The sequence below is a fragment of the Berkeleyomyces rouxiae genome, assembly GCF_048999995.1.
Source record: "Berkeleyomyces rouxiae strain 22BRR77 chromosome Unknown BrBRR77_ptg000001l, whole genome shotgun sequence".
In the NCBI taxonomy this organism is placed as follows: domain Eukaryota; kingdom Fungi; phylum Ascomycota; class Sordariomycetes; order Microascales; family Ceratocystidaceae; genus Berkeleyomyces; species Berkeleyomyces rouxiae.
In genome coordinates this window covers 5,231,429-5,245,467 of record NW_027396491.1, presented here as the reverse complement: position 1 = coordinate 5,245,467, position 14,039 = coordinate 5,231,429, and the positions used below count along the sequence as shown (strand labels likewise).

The following is a 14,039-nucleotide window of genomic DNA, read 5'->3' as shown; positions in this document are numbered from 1 at the left end:
ACAAAGAAAGGGAATAAGGGACAAGGAGAGATGCGGAGAGGCAAACCTGGCGAGAAAAGGGCAAGAACTAAGAGATGAGAATAACATGACAACCATGTCTCCGGAGAAGTAAACCAGGTCAGATTTTGGCAGAAATAACACCAAAGACGGGATCAAGAAATGGCGATCGGGAGATCAAGCGAGCTGCCACACGGACTCACATGATTTGGCATTGCCGCTCAGAATCGTGCTCATGGCCTATTGCCTTCTTCTTTCCACGCCGTTTTCTTTTCTTTGAAGAAAGCACGTCAAAGTCTGATTCAATAGGCAATAGCGACCCTATATGCTCGACATCTCCAACTGCAATGCTAACATCACTGATCCGGCCAACATTCTCAATGTGACCATCACTGGACTCGGACAATGTTTCGGCATTGTTGACAACTCGCTGTGGTTCCTTTTGAGGCCTTGCCCCGTGAGAATTAGCTTGGGGACCGACATCACCGGCACTAGGTGATTTTATGACAGGCAATGACGACACTTGTCCATGAGATGTGGGAGGGTCGTTTTGCTTGTCCCGCAAGACATCCTTGCTTTCTTTCCCAACAAGACTACGCGTGATGTTGGATAGAGAAATACTCTTGCGGCTGTCCATAGAAAACCGTCCAGTGCTGTTATTCTCTTCACCTGGAGGTACAGAATGGCTACTAGACCTACTGTGTCTTGAGGCGCTCCTAGAGAAACGAACAACAGCACGTCCGAACCCAAATCTGCCGTTACTTGAGCGGTCTCCGACATTCAAGTTTTCACCGTGACCATTTGTTATTGGGCGAGCCTGGTCGTTGAATTGACCACTGCTACGAGGAAGCTTCTCGTTGTCGTCGAAGCTAACACGGTGTCTTGTTGCACTGTCTGTAGATGGACGAGGGGAGGACAAGGGAACAGGTGATGATGGTCGGAATTGCGAGGGCGCCTGGATAGCTCCAGATTCGTAAAACATTGGAAAATATGGCATCGTAGACCATTGAGATTCCATGGCCTGTAGATGAGTTGAGCTGGTCCCAGCATTGATCGGGGTTGGGATTGCCTCTGCAGAAAGCGTCGGAACCCGTTCGATGTTTACACGAACGGGTTCCGACGAAAGACCCATATCAGTTGCGGTGAACATAGAATCTTTCACACCCTCAGCAGCCTCATCTGCCACCACTTTACTCTTTTCCATACTTGTGGCCCTTGAAACCTGACCCACGGAGTTCTCAGTCTCTAATTGACCGCATCGGGATGCTGTGGACGGACGGGAATCGGTATATGATGGCGGCTGTCCCGAGCTCGTTGGCGTTGAACAGCCATCATCCATGGTTGGCACAATCTGGTAAAAAAGCAAATATGGCGTTTCCGCTTTCAAGGCACTCTTGATGTCATCAACAGGCTGAACCTTTTCTCCAATGGGTTTCAAATCGTCGAACTTGACCCATTGGGCTTCCTCATAATCAGGAGGTGGATCTGCCTCATATCTCCGGTTTTCTGTCAATATCTTTGGCGCAACCCTTGCCAGCGATACATAATGGCCGTCGTCAAATTTCGGGCCTTTATGACTGACAACTGACTGTAAAACGAGCTTGTATTCGGTACTAAGGCAGTTGTTATCATCCAGACTGTCTCCACTATTGGCAATGATGTGAGGCATCCTCAGACTGTCGGGAATATCAACTTCGGTATGGATCTTGGAGATTGATCCATCCTCGTGATACTTGTATCGCTTCAGACAAATGCCAATGACGGGCCTCTGGTTGAAGTTCCGTATCAAATCAGCATCACTGTTTGGCTCTTTCTTGTTCGGAGAGAACCAGGGAATCCACCTAAATACCTGCCACGCCGGCAAAGTTATTACATTGGTGACCTTATGTTTTTTGCGGTCATCTTCATCGGAGAGCGATGCGTTGCTTGCCGAGGTCGGAGTCATCTTCCCGTCCTCACTCACAATGACTCGCTGCAGCAAGCTCATTGAGCGAGTGCGTGTTGAGTGGTCATCGTCCATTGAGCCAGACGCATCGGTCGTGGGCAGTGTAAACCTTCTCTGCCCCATAGACACTGGAAAGTGCATGGCAGAGCCCTTTGAATTGGTGGTGGCCATTGAGCTGAGCGATGGGCGCTGTTGGTGCGTTATTGACCTCTGCAAAACTGAAGGCCCGGGGAAATTACTCTCCGGGGGCAATTGAATGATGGGTGACTGAGTGGGAGTCTCTTCTAATATATCAAGAGCCGTCTTGCCCTCTTGTAACCCTCTGTTTTTTTCGTCTTCAGTCTCCTCGTCTTGTTTGTTTTCGTCCGAGGTCTCTTCCTTCTCATCTGTGTCATGTCGTTGGACCTCAACCTGGCCGTTGAAATATTCCATTAGGCAATCTTCTAAACGAACTACCTTGTCATCTTCAAGTGACGGGACAGCAATGTTCAGAAGGCGCTCCTCGACGAAACGGTGATCTGCATCATCCTTCTTGCCAGTGTGGTAAAGGTCAACTTTGAGACGTAACAAAGGCAGCTCCAGCGTTTCGGAAATGAAGCTGAAGGCTTCGGAGGTGTCTTGTTGTTGGCGACGATTAGCGGCCTCCCATCCGCATTTCTCAAGCGAATTTTGAATTAATGCAATCTGAGAGTGATGTAACTTTTGTTAGCGGCTAAGACGCAAGAAAGTTAAGGGCTATTAGAGCAAATTAACTCACTAGGTCAGGCTGTATCAACTCGCCAGATCGCAGCATTGTCACAAATACCCGCAAAAGAAGAGCAAGATTTCGTTTTTCCTCATCTTGGATATCTCCTTGAAGCATATACTCAAAAGCATCTAGCTTGGCAAACATGGCAAACAAGAGCGCATCCAAGTAGCAAGTAACCCCATTCCGATTCCTGGATCCTTGCATAACAACATTGGGATTATAAGGCGGTATCTCGCCCTTCACAGCCATGTTTTGTATTTGTAGGTAGCGAACCGTCTTGTCGATATTCTGGTTGCTGAACATGGACTCCATTGTCGTTCGGATGACACATGGCGGTGCGGATGGGAGGCCTAGCTCCAGTAACCTGACTTGTATGCTAGCGATCTATATATAATGAGCCTGGTTAGAGGTGTTATCTGGATCGAGAAGTTGATAGCGGGTGGCAATTAGAAGGGAGTTCCCTTTACCTTGGACGATTCTGTATCTTGGACGGCCTTTTCTAAACCCTTGGCATCCTGCTTGTCGAGTTTGTCATTTTTCTCAGGCTTTTCGGACGAGAATAAGCTAAACATTGTGGCTGATTTTGACAAAGTCTATAGAGGTGAAGGAAGTAAGTTAGCAACATACAAAACAACGTGAGGGGGCTTTTTGGAGACTTGTTGAGAAACGAGGCCATATGACGATGGATGACGTACCTTGCTTCCTTGCTCTGGAAACTTTGGAGTCGGAGCGTCCTTGTCATTAGCTTTGGCGTCGAGAGTCGTTTTGTCGCGCTTGTCAGCACGAGATGCGAACATGCGATTCATGGTCGTGACGTGGTCGGCCTGTTTATGTGTGTAGAAAGGATAAAACAAAATAGCGAAGTTTTAAAGCAGAACCAGCAGCAGCAAGCAAGCAAGTAAGGGTTTCGAAGGGATGGAGGGGCAATGACAGTCGGATTTTGTGATTCTGAATCCTTGCAGAATGAACCCCCGGCAATATCGGTTTTCAGATTCAGATCAGGACAATTGCGTCGGTTTTCGGAAGAAGGCCCACATCCAATAAAGTATGAGTTCAGCAGTGGAGGGAGAAGGGGAGTTTGGTGTTGCAATAAACAATTAGATCAAGGCCAGAATTGCCCAAACAAACACGCGATGGGTTGGCGCTGCGAAACGTAGGAAATGCTGTTGTGGATGAAGGATCGGCAGTGAATAAAACAAAGGCGGAATTAAGATTTCTATTGTAGTTATATAATGGGGTACGAGCGTAAGCTTCAGGAGGAGTTTGGGAGCAGAAAGAGAAAGTAGCTATGTCTCAGTTGATCGAGGAGCGCGAAAGAGTATCGACAAGAGTGTGAGAAAAGGTATTAGAAAGGGCGATGATGATGAAGGACGAAATGAAAAAAAAGTTTGAATGGGGTAAAGAGAAACGGGCATGTACATACGTATGTACTTGTAGCTGAGAGAGCCAAAAAAGAAGGAAGGAACAGGAAACGGCAGTGACCAACTAGCTAAAAACGAAACCGCCAAAACAGAAAGAGGAAAGCCTTGTAGCTACATACTTGCCTGCCACTTCCTGATGTGTGGAGCGTGCAAACGAAACAAAGTCGTCAGTGAGTCAAGTTAGTGGGGAGATCTGATCTGATCAGCTAATTCACGTTGTTGTGGATATTCTTTCACCTGCCAAAGCTCGAAAACAGTCGACACAGTTCTTACTTGGCCCGGCATTGGACCAACTACTGCTGCCTATATGATGTCGTTGACTATACATGATTACATGGCACTTGTAACTAGTTAGCTGTTACCTAACTAACTAGCTGCTTGTCCATGTCTATGTATAGGTGCACGGAGAAATTCATGCAGGAGTGCAATACACACATACATACATAATTACACAGGTACATCCACATCGTACATGCTTGCACCTCATTTCTGCTGGGTACTCGCACCTGTATCCAAGCGAAAATCTGCAGTAATTCTCGGCATGTACATGCACTTATTCCCGGCCACACAACCACAGCCATCGTTACTCAACAAGCCGGGCATGGTGAAGGACCCGAGTCCATGGCAGGCACACCTGGCAATGAAGCACTGTTGGGGTAGCTACTGATGATTGAGACATTTTGGACTATCAACTTCTTTTTGCAATATAGAACACTAGGGAATACAGCTATGACTAGCTTCATCAAAGCCATCATGATATTAGCTGAAGAAAATAGTCTATGGCCAACTTGTATTTACTGCTAGTCAACGACATGATCAGCTTCAAAGTTGATGATTGGCCTTCGCCTTCACACTGGGACCAATCACTTGCAGTTAGCTATAAATAGACATGGCAAGAGTGTAGGCCTAGGGCGCATTGTCCAGGGTTAAGGGTATTGAGAAACACATTCTGTGGCGCGGTCATCTCAGCCCCATGTGGCGCTAAAATCACTTTGAGTCTGAACATCGCGAAAAATCGGCCCTCAACCATAGAATGACCAGTGACGATTGATCCCAAACCTCAGTCTTGTTCTCAACCCTGACCCGCACATCTGAGCTTGGCAGACAACATGGCCATGACTTTCGAGAGTCTCATGGCCGCTCGCAGCCTCATGCGCAACATTGGTAGAGTGCAATTAGCCACCAAGGCTAATGCCAATGCCAAATGTCTATCGTCAAGCTCTCGAGTTGCCGCCCCGAATGCCCTCAGTGAAATTGAGTCGGATTCGTCTCTGTCAACTCCAACTCCTGACAAGTCTATTGCGGAGTCCTTCGATATCCAATCCCGCGTCAACAGTCGCCAAACTGAGCTTCCTGGAAAGCGGTACGTTCTTCATCTTCGACTTTTACAATGCTGAAGTGCTTGGGAGGTAGTATAAAACCCAAGCCTCCAACATCCATTCAACAGTCGTAGGTCTACAGCAGAATCGCATGAGCAAGTTCTAACTTTGGTACAGTTTTCAGTACCACCCCCCCAAGTATGAGCGCGGCCCACTGCATCCGGTCCAGAGCCCAAAACATTCAGACCCCATTGCACGCGACTTTATTCCTGGACCCTTCAATCACCCCCGCCTGCGTGAAACTTTCGAGCACACCATCTCCTCTGATATCCTAACTCTCACCTATCAACACACCATCCCGGGAACGCCTGCCAAGCCCGAACGCGAACGTCTCCGGGCCTGGGACGACTCCTCGCCCTACCATGCCAATCGTCCCCTGCGTGGGCCCCGTGGTGCTGGTACCCTTCCAATTCTTGAGAAGGACATCAAGTTCCACAACATCCCCGAGATTCAGTCCGTTCACATTCATTGCTTCCAGCCCCAAGCATCGTTGGATCCCGGATACCTGGCCGTATCTCGTGCGATTGTCATGGCTATCAGCGGCCGCATGCCAAAGGTCACCTGGATCAAGAACCAGGTGTCACAGTGGAAAATCAGGAAGGGCAGCTTGAGCGGTTGCAAAACAACCATTTTTGGCAATCAAGCTTACGAGTTTGTCGACAAGTTAGCTACACTGGTGTTCCCCAAGATCAAGGACTGGCCCGGTATCAAGGGTGAGGGTGATGGCAGTGGCACAATAACATTTGGCTTGAACCCTACCGATATGGCTCACTTCCCTGAGGTTGGTGTAAACTACGATGTAAGTCACACTTTTACAATTCCGTCCTGATTCTTAAGACAACTAACAAAAACCATGCAGATGTTTCCGTCTAAAATGATTCCTGGTTTGCACATCATGATCCGTACTACCGCTACGTCAGACCGCCAGGCAAGACTGCTGATGCAGACTCTTGGTGTTCCTATGACTGGCAAGTTTTGAGCTATTTGGCTCTTTATCAAGAATGCAGACAACGGTCGGTCGGTGCTGCTAGTTTTGGTATACATTGAGCAAAGGCAAAGCCCACCACTATGCCTTGTATATCACATCACGCAATTGTACGAATATGTTTTTCCACACAAGAGGATAACGGACTTGTAAAATAGTTTTCATATTTATTTCATTTTTTTCTATGCCCTCCTTTACTCTGCAACGTATGACCTATTGACCTTGAAATAGTCATACAAAAATGCTTTTATATTCATGCTAATGAGATGATTTCGTTATATGCGTGATCCAATTTTGTTTTACAAGTAGTCGTGGGAACCAAAACACCAAAACGCCATCTTGAATACAAGCCCAACTGTGCATTGGCCGCATCCAACATCAAGAGCGGTACATTCTGCTACCTAGATGGCATCTTTGAGGGGTATGATCACAGTGTCCACTTCGTCCATGTCCTCTGCGTCGATCTTGCCGTAGGTCTTTCCGTGCTTTGCCAACTCCTCTAGCACAGCGTCCATGGAAGGCTGGAAGTTGCGGCACGATGAGCTCAGGGCGTACACAGCCTTCTTTCTGACACTCTTTTCCTCATCCTCCTTCAATGCCATCTCAACCAGAGTAGGGATGCCACCACAGGCCAGCATGCGTTCTTGGCTAGAAGCGTTGTTTTGCACGGCGGTGCCAACGCACCAAGCAGCCATCCGTCTGAGCTCAGGCTCGGGGGACTTGAGAACACTGAGAAGTGGCGTCCATAGACCCAGATTGGCCATGTTATTGGCGTTGTCTAGACTCTCGATAAGTTGCTCAAAGTTGTCCAAAGCAGTAACTTTGGATTCGACAGTAACCTCCGGGTCAGTTCCGGTAACTAGCTCAATGGCGGCCTTCATGAGTTCAGCATCGCTGGGGCCACCCATAAGCGAGGCAATGATCTCTGGCGTGAGCTGACTCCGCTTCTCAGTAGGAACTTCAGGCCCGGAGTTCTCAATACTCCATTTAAGGAGGGAGTTCAGGTTCTTGTCGCTGTTCATGATGAAGTGAGAAAAGGTGGGGTGGAAATCGAAGTTTGACAAGTTTTTGTATCTGTGGTGCGATGGGCGATAAAAAGAACTGGGTTGCCGCCGTAAATCAAATATACAAGAAAATAAAAATGAATACTGAGCAAGCTCGGGGCAAACAGAAAAAAAAGGCGCTCTTGAACTCTGATATGTGCTGCGGAAAAATTGGCTTTGTGGTGGTGTTAGTTTCTTGTTCTAGAACCTTCACGAAGCTTGTGCTCTTGCGGAGTAAATTATGACTAACCAAACCCTATCTGAACCCTACGGCACTCGCGAAAAAGATAATCTTGATCTTGGCCTGATTATACTTGCTTGTGCTACCGGCAGTAGTTGTACAATGCAGCAAGTCCTGGCCACTGACTGCGGCGCCGTTTCTGTTATTTCATCTGATCTGATATCGCCAAATCATGTACAAGTACAAATATTACATGTGACAGAGAAACAGATGAGCAAAAGCTAGGTCTTCTAAGGCATAACTAGGAGATAGGGGCGATGAAAGAGCGACGTAAAATCCGGCTTGGTATAACTACCTATATACATATGTAGTCATGGATATCAGACGGACTGAATTGAATTTATGTCGTGTGTGTATTGGCTTATGTTCGTGTTCTGTGTCATAGTGTAGTAGGCAGCCAGGTGTGGCGGCGTAGCTGGGTAGAACACTACAACAACTCATGTCTATAGTTAGTTAGTTAGTTACACATATTTGTTTGGCAAAAACTAGAAGCTTGGTTGGTAGTATTTGAACAAGTAGTTAGAGCCAGCTATTTGTAAAACCCCGTAGTCCGTAATCGAGATGCATGCATAGCCACAACACAGTGGATTGGATACTAATACAAATTGTAGAGCTACACTACCGCAAGTAATCAAAACCGTGGCCGCTAGCCGACTAAGGGGATCTTTTGGGTGCCGGGAAGAGAAGGTGATTAGAAGGGGAGGGGGAGGACCAAAACTTCCGCCTCGCCCGAGAATGCAGGGTTTTGGTAGATTCTAGTGGGGAGCGTTGGGCACTAGAAGTCCTCTGGAATCTGTGTATCTTGAACTTGTTACGGATCGGCTGACAAGCCTGGGATAGTCAGTTGTGTCCTTTGAGATATATACAAGCACATATGTGTGAAATGAAATAGTTATCCTTATTTACGGAGACAAACCGGCGAGTTTAAGCAAGGCGGTAATCGGTAGTGCGAAGGGCTATGGTGAGGTAAAGTTGGATCTTGGAGTGACTAGTTGGTGATTGGAAAGAAAGCTTGGACTTTGGGTGGTGACACCAACCCCATCTATATTTCTTTTGGGCTCTCATCAGTGATAGAAGCTACTGTACATGCTCAAGTAATTTGTCCTGGATAATCGTAATATCTGAGATGAAACCTCAGGGCACCTTGAAGCTTAGGAAAGGAAAGGGCTGACTAGGCTGCGTCCTTGCGGCTTGGGATGTGGGGCTTCTCCAGTTCAAGAACAGATCGCTCATGAGCATATGCAGGAGAAACGGGGCGCGGCGAGGGGGAGATGGAGAGAGGGAGAGAGGGAATGTTGCCTCCACCCAAGCAAAGAGAGATGGTTAGATAACGTTGAGGAGATTCAGGTTGGCAAGATGGGCTTGCTTCGGCTTGCCGGGCCAGGAGAGCATAGGGCTAAGGAATGCTGGTGAAGGCATGGGATACGAGACAAGAAGAATTAGGTGCACGAGTAGTTGTGGTGTTCCGTGGTGATATTCGTCTGATTACTTGGCTTTCTTTTATGGGGTGATAAACTGCCCAACGAAAGAGAGCTCTAGACATTCGAGAATACAACAACAACGAGAGAGAGTCGAGGCGACCAATGCTGGTTTTGATATGTGCCTTTGGTGTTCCAAGGGGAAAGAAGATGCTTATGCTTCCTACAACTACAAATAGCTAGTTAACTAAGTAGTGAACTAACTAGTCATCAGAGCTTCATTCGTTCTGACCACGCATGCACTAAACATGCGTACGCAATGCCATAACTACGCCTCGCAAGAACTTGTGTTGTGCCAAGGCACCATGCTCTCGTCATCCATTGTTTTGTAGTAAATATTCGGGTGCCTGGGGTCTATTGGCGCATAAAACAGGCTCTTCTCGACACGCACGATGTATGCACATACAAACGCAGCTTGCCCGGCTTGCGTCGTTGTGGCCAAGGCAGAAAGAGGCACAAGTCGCACACACACATAGGTGGTTACAGTTAGTTATGTGCTAACTATGCTTGTTTACTGACTAAGCAGGGCGGTCGGGGGAAGACGCTGTTCTAGGAGGGCGGGCTCTTCTTACCATTTTTGGTGGTTTCCACCTGCCCCGAACATGTTAGAGGAAGCCCGACTCTGCTATCGTGTCCTTTTTGCAGATTGCTGAGAAAAACAAGTCAAGCAAAGGAAGGCAGGAAGAAGGAAGAATACCACAGGACAGGCGAAGCTTGGGGAGGCGAATGGGCGAATGAAGCTTGGCCGCTGGAGTTGCTGCGAAAGACGACATGCTTGTGCAGGTACGTACAAGGGAGCTGATAAAGCTAAAGCACTGTGCTGACAGGTACCTTTCCTTATAGACACAGCTGGAGAGTACGGCTTCTGTAGCTCCTCCCCAGCCACCACGCACTGAGTACTGAGAGTTTAGGGGCTGAAGCGGGGCTGGCTCCCTGAAGAGACCGACCGGCAGCCTGCTTGGACGGCCCAGGAAGGCCTAGGGCCCTGGCCGAGGCCCTAGTAAAGAGCTCTCTATTCAGGGGCTCTTGTATACTGTGCGAGAGACATTTCCCCTCGCTCGCTACCGGGTAGACGCTGTGAGCGGCGTGTACCTTTTGCGTGGGCTACGGCCACATCAGGTACCTGGGCCTGCATCTTGCTGGCACGGACGCTGGAGGCGGGCAGGAAGGCCAGGCTTGTCTCTTGTCGTCTTTGTTGGCCTCCCCACTAGATAAATTCGGACCACTCCCAGTGCATTTCGTGTTCAGCCACGACCCCTAAAGGAAACCTACACCTCTTTCTTCTTCTCTTCTTCTCTTCCCTTCCCTCCTCCAAGCTTTGTGAACAGCCTCGTCTTCAAATTCATCCGTCTTCGTTTTTGTCTGCTTGCTCGATCAGGATATCGCGTGAGCCTCTTCAATCAGTCTTTGTCTTTATTTACTCTATTACAACCAACTCACAACCGTCACAATGGAAGGTTTGTACTCTACATTCGCTCTCTATCTGGTGTTTTGGCTGCCATTGTGCTAGCCTAGCTTGTCAGGCTCGCAGTAGCCACGACTATGGCCAATGGCTCACCAGCTGCAATGATCGTCATGGCATCATCGACGGTGTATTGCATTTGATAAACTGTAGCTAACCAACTCTTTTTCTTCTAAATAGAGGAAGTCGCTGCCCTCGTCATCGACAATGGGTAAGCTCCCGCTCAATATGAAGCTCGTGGCCTCAACTCGGGCCCAGACCTTCCATCTCTACCCTTAATCTGTCCCCGCCCCATTGGCCATCCACACCAAAAAACCAATGACTCCAGCCAGCAACAATGCCACTTGATGATACTACGTGAACAATTTTCTAACCCATTGCTGCAGTTCCGGCATGTGCAAGGCCGGTTTCGCCGGTGATGATGCTCCTCGTGCTGTTTTCCGTAAGTTGCCATTTGCTACCCCGCTCCAAGCCTCGAAATCTTGGGAAAAGCCACATCATCACAACCACAATGCAACTGTTATCGCACGTCTCATGATTTACTAAATGCTAATCTTGTCTAATAGCTTCGATCGTCGGTCGTCCCAGACATCATGGGTAAGCTCTCCCCCATGATTTCCCCCTTTTCAGATCCCAAGGCTCCGTGCTATAGGAGGCTTGATCCACTTCGGACCATCCTTCAACACAGGAGCTTTCGGAACGAAATACAACGCCAGAATGGGATAACTGACAATGCTCAAAATATAGTATCATGATTGGTATGGGTCAGAAAGACTCGTACGTCGGTGATGAGGCTCAGTCGAAGAGAGGTATCCTGACCCTTCGCTACCCTATTGAGCACGGTGTCGTTACCAACTGGGATGACATGGAGAAGATTTGGCACCACACTTTCTACAACGAGCTGCGTGTCGCCCCCGAAGAGCACCCCGTGCTGCTGACCGAGGCTCCCATCAACCCCAAGTCCAACCGTGAGAAGATGACCCAGATTGTCTTCGAGACCTTCAACGCTCCCGCCTTCTACGTCTCCATTCAGGCCGTGCTGTCCCTGTACGCCTCCGGTCGTACCACCGGTATCGTTCTGGACTCCGGTGATGGTGTCACCCACGTTGTTCCCATCTACGAGGGTTTCGCCCTGCCCCAGGCCATTGCCCGTGTTGACATGGCTGGTCGTGACTTGACTGACTACCTCATGAAGATTCTGGCTGAGCGTGGTTACTCCTTCTCTACCACTGCCGAGCGTGAAATCGTTCGTGACATCAAGGAGAAGCTCTGCTACGTCGCCCTGGACTTTGACCAGGAGATCCAGACCGCTGCTCACTCTTCTACTCTTGAGAAGTCGTACGAGCTTCCCGACGGTCAGGTCATCACCATCGGCAACGAGCGTTTCCGTGCTCCTGAGGCCCTGTTCCAGCCTTCCGTCCTGGGTCTGGAGAGTGGCGGTATCCACGTTACCACTTGGCAGTCAATCATGAAGTGCGATGTCGATGTCCGTAAGGACCTGTATGGCAACATTGTTATGGTAAGTTCCAATCTATTCCACAAGCATATCTACAACACTACGAGTCTCTTATTAACAAAACTAGTCTGGTGGTACCACCATGTACCCCGGTCTGTCCGACCGTATGCAGAAGGAGATCAGCGCCCTGGCTCCTTCTTCCATGAAGGTCAAGATCATCGCTCCTCCCGAGCGCAAGTACTCCGTCTGGATCGGTGGCTCCATTCTGGCCTCTCTGTCCACCTTCCAGCAGATGTGGATCTCCAAGCAGGAGTACGACGAGAGCGGTCCTTCGATTGTTCACCGCAAGTGCTTCTAAGGTGTGTAAGTTGTTGGTCTTGGGGGGTGTTATATAGAGTAATGCGGGGGACTAACAGGAGGGCCCCGGTCAATTGCAACGCAACAATACAAATTCACAATCACCTCTTTTTGTCTTTCCACCTTTGTTTGACATCATTCAAGTTGGTGTGCAGAAGTTTGTTTCCCTCTTTATTGCCGGCCTTCCTACGCTTTCCATCACGGGTCTCTTGCAACGCAAACCCCTCAAACTTTGCCTCAAAGGATTTCTCTCTTACACCTATCATGCACGATGTTGACTTTGATGCTGTCACAAAAAGCTTTGGCCTATTAGGAAGCTGGTCGCTCCTTCTCTTTACCCATCCCAATTATTGCACTCCCTTATTCTTTAGGTTTACTGTTTCTTATAGCTATCCGGATTAATTCTTGATGCCTTCCTTGTTCCTAAGAACTCGTTCATGTCACTCTTGCTGGAAAAGCAGCTCTTGATGTAGTACAAGACATGCTTTAACGATGTGGCCTGTAGAAATGAATGCACCAACCGTGTACTGCAAGTTTTGATGCAGAAACAACACTTGCAGTCTATATGTAAAGAATCTGCTTGATGATGTTATCTTGTGGTTTCTATGCTGACGGATGAATGTAAATCATGTAGTTAAGGGATTGACGAAGTCCATCTTGAACATGTGCTCGGAGGCCCTAGAAAGCGTCAGGTTTTGTCATCCCAAGGTACTTATTTTGGTGTCGATGGAGTTGTTGATTCTTGACGAGAGACAGCTTTTGATGCTGGGTGCTTGGGTAGTGTACATAGCACATGGCTATCCTCCACGCCTACAAGGCCTACGACAATGCCATCCGCTGCTGCCTCAGTCATCCCTTCTTCGCACGATGACCCCTTCAACCCCGCGGCTTGCTTCTCCGTCTCTAGCGTGCGGTATTTGCGACGGCTCTTCTTGGCTGCACTCATTTGTCTCTTCTTTTTTAGCGTTGAAACAATATTCGTTCTACTATTTTCACCGCTGTATAGCTCGTCGAGGCGCTGAGCGAGCAGCTCGCGCGCAATGTTGCGGTTCTGGGTGCGTGAACGGGTCGCTTGGGATTTCACCACAATTCCGGTCGGGAGGTGTTTGAGTTGTACGGCGGAGCTTGTCTTGTTCTGTAATTTGAGGAAGAAAGGCAAAAGATATGGTTAGCATATGTTATTTGGGGGACCTGGCCACTGGGAAAAGAAAACATACAATCTTCTGCCCGCCCGGCCCGCTGCCTTTGAGAAAGCTTTCTTGGATCTCGACCTCCGGCGGAGGCTTAGGGCGTGGTGGGAGTTGATTGTTTTTCCCCCATGGCGCAAAGAAGGCAGAAAATGATCGTGTAGCTGCAGTCCGCACGACCGCCCAGCCAGGTTGAGCCATTGCTACACGGCTAGCGAATGCGCCAATGAAAGCCATAGTGTGTTTGGTAGGCGTCTGGTAGAGTGGTGCTCAAGATGGAGGTTTCTGGATCCAGGCTGTGCGCTACTCGCCAGTTCTCAAGCGTAGGTCTCGCATTAGA

The 14,039-nt window shown here is 48.6% G+C and overlaps 5 protein-coding genes across 5 annotated transcripts; 2 read left to right on the top strand and 3 right to left on the bottom strand.

Moving 5' to 3' along the window:
* Window positions 1-196: 196 nt before the first annotated feature.
* On the bottom strand, window positions 197-3,496 carry BROUX77_001470 (uncharacterized protein; the record flags this gene model as incomplete). Its single annotated transcript, XM_073745903.1, has 4 exons — window positions 197-2,626; window positions 2,700-3,074; window positions 3,158-3,283; window positions 3,386-3,496. 4 exons carry the CDS (start codon window positions 3,494-3,496, stop codon window positions 197-199), a joined length of 3,042 nt encoding a protein of 1,013 aa, XP_073609705.1.
* Window positions 3,497-5,220: 1,724 nt separating this feature from the next.
* On the top strand, window positions 5,221-6,469 carry BROUX77_001469 (uncharacterized protein; the record flags this gene model as incomplete). The annotated part of the gene is made up of 3 exons (XM_073745902.1): window positions 5,221-5,474; window positions 5,608-6,289; window positions 6,350-6,469. 3 exons carry the CDS (start codon window positions 5,221-5,223, stop codon window positions 6,467-6,469), a joined length of 1,056 nt encoding a protein of 351 aa, XP_073609704.1.
* Window positions 6,470-6,876: 407 nt separating this feature from the next.
* On the bottom strand, window positions 6,877-7,497 carry BROUX77_001468 (uncharacterized protein; the record flags this gene model as incomplete). Its single annotated transcript, XM_073745900.1, has 1 exon — window positions 6,877-7,497. The coding sequence occupies one exon, from the start codon at window positions 7,495-7,497 to the stop codon at window positions 6,877-6,879; it is 621 nt and encodes a 206-aa protein (XP_073609703.1).
* A 3,190-nt stretch (window positions 7,498-10,687) lies between these two features.
* BROUX77_001467 (actin) lies at window positions 10,688-12,513 on the top strand (the record flags this gene model as incomplete). Its single annotated transcript, XM_073745899.1, has 6 exons — window positions 10,688-10,694; window positions 10,880-10,910; window positions 11,086-11,141; window positions 11,266-11,296; window positions 11,447-12,218; window positions 12,283-12,513. 6 exons carry the CDS (start codon window positions 10,688-10,690, stop codon window positions 12,511-12,513), a joined length of 1,128 nt encoding a protein of 375 aa, XP_073609702.1.
* A 711-nt stretch (window positions 12,514-13,224) lies between these two features.
* On the bottom strand, window positions 13,225-13,936 carry BROUX77_001466 (uncharacterized protein; the record flags this gene model as incomplete). Its single annotated transcript, XM_073745898.1, has 2 exons — window positions 13,225-13,647; window positions 13,730-13,936. 2 exons carry the CDS (start codon window positions 13,934-13,936, stop codon window positions 13,225-13,227), a joined length of 630 nt encoding a protein of 209 aa, XP_073609701.1.
* Window positions 13,937-14,039: the final 103 nt, after the last annotated feature.